General features: G+C 39.4%; 1 protein-coding gene across 1 annotated transcript; it reads right to left on the minus strand.

The window, feature by feature from the left end:
- Positions 1-7,594: 7,594 nt before the first annotated feature.
- LOC110716285 (nicotinate-nucleotide pyrophosphorylase [carboxylating], chloroplastic-like) lies at positions 7,595-12,673 on the minus strand. The gene is made up of 10 exons (XM_021894895.1): positions 12,540-12,673; positions 12,247-12,381; positions 11,278-11,411; positions 11,127-11,190; positions 10,960-11,042; positions 10,127-10,210; positions 9,894-10,046; positions 9,590-9,766; positions 8,851-8,918; positions 7,595-8,188 (listed from the first exon to the last, which is right to left on the minus strand). The coding sequence occupies exons 2-10, from the start codon at positions 12,332-12,334 to the stop codon at positions 8,092-8,094; spliced, it is 948 nt and encodes a 315-aa protein (XP_021750587.1). The 5' UTR covers positions 12,335-12,381; positions 12,540-12,673; the 3' UTR covers positions 7,595-8,091.

A 12,673-nucleotide genomic window follows, 5' to 3' on the forward strand; every position in this document is an offset into this window, starting at 1 on the left:
CTTCCCAAAAAACAGTTCGAGGAGTATCACAGGAGGCGGATGATGCTAATTTTGAAAGTGCATCCGCCTGGTTGTTTTCTGATCTCGGCACTTGGGTCAGATGGAAATCCTCAAGGGAGCCGACTGCTTGTCGGACCGCCTGTAAATACTTGATCATGGCCGGATGGGTTGCTTCGTATTCGCCATTGTACTGACTCACTATCAATTGTGAATCGGAACAGGCGTCTATTTTTCTTGCCCCTGCCGCCTTGCACATGCGGATTCCGGCTAGTAAAGCTTCATATTCTGCCTCATTGTTTGAGGCCTGAAAACTGAAGCGTAGAGCATACTCGTACCTGTCGCCCTCTGGAGACTGACATATGACGCCTGCTCCACAACCATTTTAAGTAGAGCTTCCATCCACATATACCTTCCAGACTTGGTCTGGAACTTGAGAGTCAGGAGGACGAGTCATCTCAACAATAAAGTCAGCAAAGGCTTGCCCCTTCACTGCTTTTCTAGGCTCGAAGGTAATTTCGAGGCTCTGTATTTCTATGGCCCATTTGATCATTCGGCCTGACGAATCCATGATGGTCAGTGGCCGCTTGATAGGTTGGTCTGTATACACGACGACTGCATGTGCCAAAAAGTAGGGTTTCAATTTTTTAACAGCCATGAAGAGTGCAAGACCAAATTTCTCCACTAAAGGATACCTCAACTCGGCATTTTTCAGTACGTGACTGACAAAGTAGACCGGGAGCTGACAGCCGTCCCTTTCAGCAAGGAGAACAGCGCTTAACGCATGATCAGAGACGGCCAGGTACATGTAGAGTACTTCTTTGGGCAAAGGGCTGACCAGCGTCGGCAAGGAATGCAAGTGAACTTTCAATTTTTGGAAGGCCGCCTCAGCATCCGGCCCCCATTCAAACCTTGCCTTTTTCTTAATTGCCTGGAAAAAGTATAGGCATTTGTCGCCTGATTGGCTTAGAAATCTTCCCAAGGCCGCCAGACAACCTGTTAACTTCTGAACCTCTCGGATGGTACGAGGCGAATGCATGTCGATGACCGCCTGCACCTTCTCAGGGTTCGCCTTTATTCCTCTCTGATTGATAAGGAATCCGAGAAATTTCCCAGACTCAACTCCAAAGAAACATTTCCTGGGATTGAGCATGACATGGTGCCGCCTAAGTGAGGCGAAAGTTTCTCGGAGGTCCGACAGATGATCTTTCTGAAGTTTAGACTGGACAATCATATCATCAATATATGCCTCGACATTTCTCCCAATTTGATCAAAGAACACAGTGTTTATCATTCGCTGGAAAGTGGCCGGGGCATTCTTAAGACCAAACGGCATGACCGTGTAACAGTATAACCCCTGATCAGTGACGAAGGCCGTCTTCTCCTGATCTTTCTTCCATAAAGGAATTTGATGGAAACCAGAGTAGGCGTCCATAAAGCTCATCAAAGCATGGCTGGCTGTTGAGTCGACCAGGTTATCAATTTTAGGCAGAGGGTAACTGTCTTTGGGGCACGCCTTGTTTAAGTCTGTGTAGTCTACACACATTCGCCAGGTGCCATTCGGCTTTTTAACAAGCACCACATTTGCAACCCAGTCTGGGAAGTAACATTGCCGAATGAACCCTGCATCAAGTAATTTTTTAACTTCGGCGGCTGCCGTCTGACTTCTTTCTTCGCCATGGTTCCGCTTCTTCTGCCGTACCGGCTTCTTTTTCGGATCCACGGCCAGTTTATGTACCGCCAGATCAGGACTAATGCCTGGCATTTCATGGACCTCGAATGCAAAGATGTCCTTGTATTCTTTCAATAGTTTGTGAAAGTCGTCACCTTAGAGCAGTCGTCCCAACCTTGATTGTTCTGTCAGGACGCGAGTCATCTAAGATCAGGTCCGTATGCTCACTAGCTGGCTGAGGGCGGAATTCATCCGACCGCTCCTCTGCCAATGATTGCTATTTTCTGTCTTTTCTTGCGGCCCCTGTCTGGGATGCCTTTCTCTTCTTGCCGCCTGCTTTTTGAACACGCGCACTCTTCTTGACATTGTCAAGGTCTATTTTTCCACCGCTCGACATAGTGGCCATAACAGTGGGCTTGACATCCGAGAGATAGCACTCTCGGGCCATCCTCTGATCTCCCCTTAGGGACCCGACTGTTCCATTATCCCTCTCAAACTTGAGCAACATAAGAGATGGGATTATAACAGCCTTGGAATTATTCAGGGTTGGTCGTCCCAAAATCATGTTGTAGGCCAAGAGTTCTTCTACTACCAGGAACCGGACTACCATGTGTCGTCCTTCCCCTTTTTCGCCAAGGCGGATGGGTAAATCCACTCGTCCCACTGGGTGGACGACTCCTCCTCCAAACCCTACTAAAGGGTGGGATGCCGGATGTATGCAATCAGTCTGATATTTTAGTTTCGACAGACATTTGCTACTGATGAGATCTGAGGAGCTTCCGGTATCTATGAGGATTCGGCCAACTCTCTGGTTGGCCACTTTACATTCAATAACGATAGGGTCGTCATGCGGCCCTCTTACCCCTCCTAGATCTTGTTCGGTGATGACAATCTCAGGAAATGAATATTTGGAGGGCCGTTCTTGGTGAACGGAATTTACATCTAACCGTCTGATATTGTCTTTGTTGCCCCTAATAGTGGGGCCGCCTCCTGAGAAGCCGCCTGCAATGGTGTAGACGACTGCATCATCTGTATCGGAGCTGTCGGCCTATTGATTCTTTTTGGTCGACTGCTTTTTCGAGGAAGTGTTCCCCGTAGATTTCTTGACATAAGTGTCAAGGTCACCTTGCTCAGCCAGGCGGTCCAGATACCGCATGAGAGTGATGCATTCATTGGTGTGATGACCAACATCTTCATGATAATCACAGAATTTTTCTTGGTTCCGATTGTTTGCAGAACCCTTCATGGGGACCGGCTTCTCAATTGAGATCCGTCCCTTGATTTCCTTTAGGATAAATTGGCTATCCTTGTTAAACACATACTTTGGGGAGTATGGTTTGAATTCTTTTTTCTTCTTCTGGGACGGCTGTTTAGAGGAATCAGTTGCCCAGACCTCTTTTCTCTTCTCGTCTTTGTTTGACGACTGCTTCTGTCGTCCTTCTCTTTTGTCGGACCTTTTCCCGTCTGACTGTTTTACCGTAATACAAAGATCAGTCGCCTATATATAGGCTTCCGCTTCAATCAAGGCCTCTTGAAGAGTCGCCACCCTCTTTCGGACCAAATCAAATTTGAAGGTCGACCCGTCTTTGAGACCTCTGAAAAAGTCAGTATAGGCTACTTCATCCGGTAACCCTTGAATCTGTATTCTCATCAGGTTAAATCGCCTGATGTAAGAACGAAGCCCCTCCTTCTCGCCCTGCTGAATTGTTCCTAAATCAAGGGTCGTCTTCTTTGCAGGGATGTTCATGGCGAAGTTGGAGGTGAATAAGTAAGCAAGCGTCTTGAAGTTATTTACACAACCAGTCGGCAGGTTGCCGAACCATTGTTGTGCGATTCCTTTGAGAGTCGCTGGGAAACACTTGCACCAAGTGGGATCATCCAACCCTTGAAGGTACATCAGGTTGGTGAATGCCATCAGATGGTCTTCTGGGTTAGTAGTGCCATCATAGGCGCCTACTAATACATTTTTCACTTTGGCCGGCTGAGCGGCTTCGGTAATTTCCTTGGAGAAGGCCGACGGCTGTTCACCAAGTCTAAGCAACCGTAGCTGCCAGTCCATAGGTTGGACATTTTTTGCTGCATGTCCACCAAACGGAGGTGGCTGTAAAAAATACTGTTGTTGCGGTACAAACGGTAAGTTTGGTACCGCCTGGTCGCTATGAAAGCCGGACTGACGGGAGGTGCCGCCTAACTGACCCTCATGATACGACTGAGTATGCCTCATCGAGGTATTTCGCAGACTGTCTTGGAAGTTTGAAGTAGAGGCCGACTCTGACAATCGGTCACTCTTCTTCTGCTCTAGCAGTAGCCGAGCGTCTGTGTATGTTTTCCTCGACCCGTCCGCTTGAATATGACGAACAGGTTTCCTATTTCCTGGAGTAGAAAAACGGTATTTTGTGAAATCAAGGGCAGGTGGCTCCCACTTCCTAGATTTAGGATGAGGGGTCGCCTCTCGCCCTTGAACTGGCTTCCTCTTCCGTGAAGTGGAGGGTTTCTTAGCCGACTACTCCTTGTCCAGAGCAGGCGGCTTCTTGTTGATCAACTCTTGAATTTCTCCCTTGAAGTCCCTCATGAAGGTCATGAGTTTGTTCCTTGTGATGGGAGCAGACCCATCAGTCGGCTGCTGCCGAACAGGCGGTGCGCCTGCTGGCTCGCTTCCAGTTTGAAGATGTTCCCGTTCCCTCCTTTCGGTATGACGGGTACGTCGGGCCCTTAGGGTCCCGTCTGAAGCTGTGTGAGCTTCAACTTCAAATTCATTCTCAGTATCGTGGTCCGACTGAACTAGAGGATCGTCCAGGGGACGTCTCTCTTCAGGAGCCGGTACAAACGTGGGTGCCATCTCAGAAGTACTCTCCCCACAGACGGTGCCAAAATGTTTCGGGGTTTTCTGATGTCCTGCGGGAGAGTTACAATTCCGAGACTAGAACCGGACGCCTGTACCAGATGATTGGAGATCCGCCTCCGACGGTCAAGTTAGTACTTGATTAAGGAGTAATTAATGCGGAAATTAAAGTGATTGGGTCTCTCTAGGTGAAGTGTTTAATGTGTGTAATCTGCGTAATCTCCCTTAATGAGGATTAAGGGAGGTATTTATAACCTCGGGAAACGTGCCAATCTAGGTATAGGTTAACCTTGGGCTGATTGGGCTTCCCTCGGAAGTTGGGCCTAGGTGACCGGCTTCTCCATTAGGCATGGAGTATGCCACGTGTCATGACATAATAAGTCCAGGGTGGACGAATAAGCGTGTGCCACGTGGAAAGCCCTGAGAGGTCCAACTGGGGGACACTTGGCAGGACCTGATTGGCCCACGTGGCGCATTCCGATTGGTGGGAGCAAAATCCCCTAATCAATTAGCATAATAGTTCCTCCAATTATAGTCAACATTAGCTTTATCTCAAGAATTAATTTTTTTAATTAGTGACAACTTTTGACCTTTGTACTCTTGTTTTCTATCAATTGTGGCCCACCTTTTCCAGCATAATACGTGGTTAGAGTTTTGTTAAATACTTAAATACACAAATAATGAAACAATTGTACTAAAAATTGACTTAAAATGTTTGTTTTGTTTTGAGAGAATTTTAGGGTACGTTTATCTAAATATTGTTTTACGGAGTAGGCACAAAAGTATTTATTTAAATTTTATGGTGTGTTTTGAGGTTGATATAAAGAAATTATGTTAAAACTAAGGTTTTTTGTACGTTTAAAACTTGTATGATCAAATCAACGTGCTTGGAAGTGTATGGGAGTGTTATTATTGATTGGAAGTTGTAGTTAGAGCCAAAATTTGGATGAAAAAGATAATTCGTCCCTATAGAACGCAATTTAATTCACGAATCCCTATTGATTTCCAAATCCAAAACCTTACAATTATTTAACTTGTATCATTCACTAAAAAAGAATAGTCATTTATGTACATGTACTAAGGTGATGTTTAATCAACTTATTTTTAAATTATTTTGACTTATTTCAACAAATATGATTTCAAATAAGCTCAAATGATTTAGGCAAATCCAAGCAAATTTTTGTTTAACAAGTTTACACACAAATAACATCCTTCAGACAAAATTAATTAATTAATTCATATAAAATAACTTTAGATAAGAATCGATTCCCTATTTCAAACCATGCAAATTAGAACTACTTTGGATAGACAAACTTTGTAGCAGTTAACCAAAACTATATCTCTGTCATTAGATTACTATTCTAATATTGCTCAACATATTGGGTCATATTGCACCCTTATTAGAATCACATACTACACCATCTACTTAAATATTAAGATGCTAGGTGCTACTAAGATTTGATTAAGAAAAGTGAAATCAAACTTACGCCACTGTTTTAACACACATAATCAATATTTTAATGGCAGGAAATGGATAGTATAGCTCATTTGATTAGCTCATGAAATTTTCACCATTCAATATTTATTGGCCCACTATCAGGCTATATTTATATATACCTACTCGGGTATAAGGTTATGTTGCTGCTAATTTGATTCGGAGTAATTAAATAAATACCAAATGTTCAATAATCATCAAAATGATCAAAATACCATTTGGTGTACCTTGCACCAAGATAAGTATGATGGTTATGGAAATATCTCATGAGTTCAGTGTTTGCCATATAGAGTATAAATATATTAGGTGAAACAAACTCATCATGTACGAATTAAGTATTAAGTATGATATACCCAAAATAAAAAAAATAAAAAAAAAACTCATTTGCGAAAATATTGTTATTAGCAAATATAATAACAAACAATAGATTAGTCTAGTCTAAGGTAATCTAATCCAAGAGTTGCTCCCAAAAAACACGAAAATCAAACATACATCATATAGAATTATAGATAACGAGTGACATGAAAAATGTCGTTACATAAAAGCACTTAGTTACAAATGCATTATATCAAATAGGGCATTTTTTGGTGCATTCTTTGTCCCCCAAATACTTGGATTATTATAATAGGACTAATTTTCTTTCTTTCAAAAAACAATAAATATATGATTACTTTCACTAACCACTATAGATATGGCAATCATAATAATTTAACTACAACTATGATTGAAAATGATGCTAGAGGATTTGACGTACTCCTTTGGCTTATAATTGTTTTAATTTTAATAATCAAAAGTATAGATTAGTACATCCAAGCAATCACATTAAACAATTTAATTACAATCTAATTATTATTTGTATTATTTTGGGTGGTCATGCATGTTGCATAATTTATAACCACCTTTTTTTTTTTTTTTTTTTTTTTTTTTTTTTGTGTAAGATTATCCAAATGTTTTGATTCGTTTTTTTTTATAAATATTTTATTTCTTATGAAATTTTTTGTCGTTTGGTTTGTATAATATGGGCCCCCAACTATGACCCAAAGTTGGACTTGGTCATACTATATAAGGGAGTCCAAATGGGTCCTTTTTATAGGACCCAAAAGCCCTTTTTACTTCTCCTAGGGTTGACACACGAGTGTGTTTGCTTGTGTTATTAATTTTTTTTTAGAGTTTGCTTTTGTTATTATAAAATAACAATACTATGTAATAATTATATGTTGGTCTATGCTTAGAAAATTATTTAAAGAACCCTACAACAAATTTCTATTAGCATGGCCTTGAATCATGTCGAAGCTCACAATGAATTAAATAGTTTATGATTTATTATTCCATTTTTCTCATTTAAGTTGACACGTTATTATATTATCTCTAAAAAATAATATTTTAACAAGTAAATTGAAACAAATCTAATAAAATGTTACATTAAGTATAGTTTTAGAATTGCTAATGCAAAATTGCGAAAATTCAAAGTCCATGGTGAGCTTTTGCAACTATTGGTAGAGTTACCACCTTTTGATGCAACATAGACGACATAGTAGCACAACCTTGATGCACAACCTTACGAAAATGGAAGAATAAATTCTAGAAAGAAGGAAATTAAAATCACTATATTAATTCATTAAGTAAAGTCAAAACTGCTCAATAGTCATTCCGTACAAAATCAAACCAACAAGATACAAGAATGCCAAATTACAGTATTTTTATAGAGAAGGGCAGCATATGGAGTATTAAGCACCATCAAGCTCCGCCAAAGTGCATACAGTCGTAACACACTATGAACTAGTATGAGGCCGCAAATGGTGGAGTCTAGGTGTAACAGTCATGCTGTGAAAGGGAGAATGGGGAAGCATAATGAAGACAGCATCTTACGATGAGCATCAGCAATGTCATTACGTACGGATACAAGGACTGAACACAATGTTAATAGTGCAGTATAATCAAGTGTATCAAGAAAACAAAGGGCACTTTGCTCTTTGGTCAGCGTTCATGACATGTATTAGCAGGAACTAAAAGTTGTTTAGTAAAGATAGTCAGAAAGAAGGGTGGAGGTAAACTTCACCACATGCCAATTCACAAGGCTACAGATCATGCGCGGTTTGTACGCCTCCCAACTTCAAGCGCGAGCTCTGTGTCAATTTTAAGGGAGATGTCTAGTGCTCTCACTGAATGCGTCAAAGCACCACTGCAGAATCAAGAGAATATTTTTAAAATATGAATGGTTAATTTAGGAATAGAGTATGCATTGATTGCTTGTATAGAGTTGTAGCAAACAGGAACAAAGCTGACAGCACGAAAATAAGAAGGTTAAAACCATGAATGTGGCAAGTAACAACTACAGTAGTATGTTAGTAATCTACTGTAATTAACAAGCCCATTTCATAATTTAGACATCCCATTATAATAGGTCACTTTATTATTTGATAAGATAACTTCCAAGGAGCTCGTAAGTTTCAATCTGTTCCAGGTACCTATAGGGTCAGTTACTGTATGACCAATTGCATGAATCAATGAATGCGGCAAGCTAATCAGATCAAACTCATATTATCTCCGCGTTTCCAACCAAATTCATCATTCATGCTTAGTTTTTACCTAAAAAGTCATTAATTTGAAACTAGGGGTGGAAGAGCATCCACAATACTCCATGGCCCCCAGAGATAAGAAGCTAAGTTATCTGCATCCTTCAATTACACAAAAGGGTAATTGGTTGCCTCATTTTCGAATCCTTTTTCTACAATACCATGCTCAACTAATTAACTTATCGGACCACAAGTCTTAAACACAAAAATATCAAAACCTGATGACACATGACGTCAATAATGAAAAACCAGAAGGTTTTGCTCTTACCTAGAAATATAGGTCACACCCGTCTGTCCAATTTGGTGTACTGTGTCAAGGGTAACATTTCCAGATGCCTGTTACGATATGAATTAAGAAAATAATATTACTAAACAAAAGAAAAAAAGGACCTCACGAGTTACATAATGTATCTAGTCCCAGACTGGTAAAAATCTGCCAACATGTCAAGAATCAACCAACATTTCGTAAAAATGAACACTTTATTTCTGGTCCACAACATACAGAAACAATAGAACTAAGATCAAAGGTAACAGCTTTAGAAACATTCAACGAAAGCACATAATCTACTTTGCAAGTCACAGGTAACTAGATTTGCTAATACACAGCATCAGATATGGTATTCACATATCATTCAAGCCCTCCTTCTTTGTTCATTCTAGTAGGCATCTGCTGGCTGTATTTTTATAATTTTATTATCGCATGTCTGAAGATTGATTCTGCTATAACAGCTTCCATGTTCCCTTTAACGAATATTCCTTTAAGAATTAATTGTGAATGATTTCTTTTTATTTGATTGGGGTGAAAAAGAGGTGAGGAGGATTGTTAGCAGTAGCATTTGTAATCCTTGTATATTTTACTTGTTTCCATATTTACTTAACATTAATCAAAATGCACAGGTTAAATGCAGATATAATGTCACATCAATGCTAACTTTTCTTGCATAAGAGAAAATATAGTCACATATCAATTCCCAAGTGGCAATACATAGCTGTAGATTAGGAGCTACCTCAGTTTCAAATCTACCATCAATCATTCTAACAGCTTCTTTAAGCATGGAAACATCAATATCTCCATTAGATTGTGGGATAACCATGTTATCCAACATGATCCGCGTCAAGGAAGTCTTATTCTGGGATGCATACTCTAACACCTCCTTAACTTCCTCCAGGGTTCTGGTCTCTACCTGTTTCAAACAAAGCAGGATCAGAGTGCTACAAATTTGGTCACAACTGCCTTAATTACAACATTCCTCCAGAGCACTTGACTCACCTAAGTCAAGCTAACTAAAAAAAGGGAAAGCAAATTACTACCTCAACTTCCATCTGGAGATTATTCTGCAGTAAATAATGGTCTGTGGACTTCAGGGCTTTTGTGATACCTCCTGCTATTGATACGTGATTATCTTTTATCAACACCATATCAAACAAACCAAGCCTGTGATTCTTCCCTCCACCAATTAGAACCTAACAGCAGAAGAACACCAAGGTCAGCAACATTACTTGGAACATTAACAAAACTTGATTAGCAGGAGAAAGATATACACCGCCCACTTATCCACCAAGCGTAAACCTGGAGCTGTCTTTCTAGTTTCCAGAATAACAGCAGGACTTGCAGCATCAGCCATTGCCTGAAGACAAATGAAACTTTTAGCTATTTTGTCATACACGAGCTGTAACAAAACAAATATATTAGAACTATTCCAAACCCCACAAAGCACCCATTAAAATATAGCACATAATGCAAGCCTAGTGATATCAGTGGGTAGCATACTTTAGACACCGCGATCTGTTTAACAAAATCAATCTTGTAGCACAAGCAAGCTGAACAACAATTTAGGTCTCTCTAATACAATTGTATATTTTGTATATTTCACCTCACAACCTTTAGGTCCTTTTCCTCTTCTTAATAGTCATGCTCTCTTAGTTCTGTTTCCTAGAAGCAAGTGAATACATCAATAACAATCTATTCAACCAACAAAACTATCAACTAGACTAGTGAATTCACCAACACATCTGGTCCAACATTTTAATCACAAAATACTGGTTTAAGAGCTTGATGATATATAAGACAGTAACATGTGAATGGTTTCAGGGAGTATATTGTACATGTTCCAAAAAAAATAATAATCCTCACACTATATATATACTGGAGCCTGGAGCTAATCGGAAATATCTATCAACCGATCATAATGAATGACTGACATGTTAATATCTACAATGCAAGCGAACAGGATTGAACTCATTTAAGATATTTGGTAATTGTAAGTCAAATTCAAGTCAAATGTCCATGCACTTGAGCAGAGCATCAAGGTGATAATCAGCTTTCTGCAAGGTCAGAATACAGTTGCATTCCCTATATCACAACATCAACATATACCTTGGTGAGGGTTGCTATCCCACTCATCCTTTGCATAAAATTCAGAACCACTCTTTCAGCAACTACAATACTATGTGCTCTTCCTGCACAAAAACATAGACTTGGTTATTGGGGAAGAAATTTTGGATATTTTTTCAATGATATGGCTAATGTCACTAGTGCATTACCATACACTTTGCCCAATCTCAGTCCTTTATGAACATGATCCCCATCCTTCTGGCACCATTCCACCTGATAGATAATGTAACTGTTTAGAGGTCCAAAAAAAAAGCAGAACAAGCAACACTATGTCAATAAAATGTAATGATGCAATCGAACCTTTAGGGAAGGATCCACCTCATGGAATATCATTTCTGCAAGGGCAATACCTGCAATAATTCCATCCTCTTTTGCCAAAAATTGGGCTTCCACTTGCATTTGAGCCGGTATTGTGGCCATAGATGTCACATCCCCTATAAAGAACAACCGTTGGATCAGGACAATGTTCAAACTTTTATGATTCACTAGTAATGGAGTGATCATAAGCTTGACGCCACTTGTTACAGATAGTTCATTTAAAGTTACTACTTGATCTCTTGACCAATTCTAAACTCATTCAGTTGATACCTTCTAACTTCTTGTAATATGGAGTAGGCAGACAATTATATTCAACTCAATGACAAGGCCCTAAAGTACACGCTGAACGATAAAGAAAAAAATCTGAGATTATAAAAATTCAGGACAGCATCACCAACCAACCATCTAGAAAGTAGCATATTAAAATGTCAATACAGACATCTACATCTCATTTCCAACAACTATACAATTGTACCATCTGAATTCAAGTCAATTCCAACCTTTACTAAATTCCATTTCTTGCAATTGGACTGGCGACACAAACTTATTTATAGACCTCATCATCAACACCGATGCAATTAAATTCGAAGCATCTTTCCTAGATGAAGATGCCCTTGATAAGAACGCCCATAGACCACCCTCTTATCAAACCATTCTCAGTTGACAACCATTATACAAAAATGGACTAATAACAACCCAACCTCTTGTATGTAATACCAACTTTATAATTGTATGTCCTAAATAATCTCAATCTGCCACACAAAGACCATTGTTCATGATTTTTTTTTCTTCATTTTAAACACCCTTTCCCAAAATTCAATAAATAACCCATAAACCGTCACCCCTTAAATTCAAGGGTTATTCTAAATTCATGAAGACCCATAATAGCAGAATTTAAATAAATTAAACAAAAAAAAAAGGAAAAGTGGAAAATGGTGATAAAAAAGGGACCTTTATCAGCAGAATCTTCAGCAAGAGCAAGTTTGATGACAGCCTTCAAATCATAAGTAGGGTGACAAGGTGGCGCCTTTGACTCCATAGATTTCAATAATTCCCCAATTTTCGGTAATTCTTGTGAAATTGAAACTGCAAAAACCACCAAAAATTGAACAGTTAGTAAAGTTGTAATTTTTATTGATCATTTGATAAGAATTATGGTCTACAAGATAGAATTACCAAAAGAATGATGCTAAATTCCTTAAAGTTTTCATTTTAGGCCTTTAAAACTTTAAAAAGAGGTTTACCTTCAAGTTTTAATCTGGAACTGGAAGTGGTTTGCACTTTGCAGAAAACAAGGTGAAGAGGATGAGAATGTCTGAAGAAAGAGAGAGAAAGAGGGGCAAAAGGTTCTGACGCAGGAAAGAACAATGCGCTGTGG

The sequence above is a fragment of the Chenopodium quinoa genome, unplaced genomic scaffold (assembly GCF_001683475.1).
Source record: "Chenopodium quinoa cultivar QQ74 unplaced genomic scaffold, ASM168347v1, whole genome shotgun sequence".
Lineage (NCBI taxonomy): Eukaryota > Viridiplantae > Streptophyta > Magnoliopsida > Caryophyllales > Amaranthaceae > Chenopodium > Chenopodium quinoa.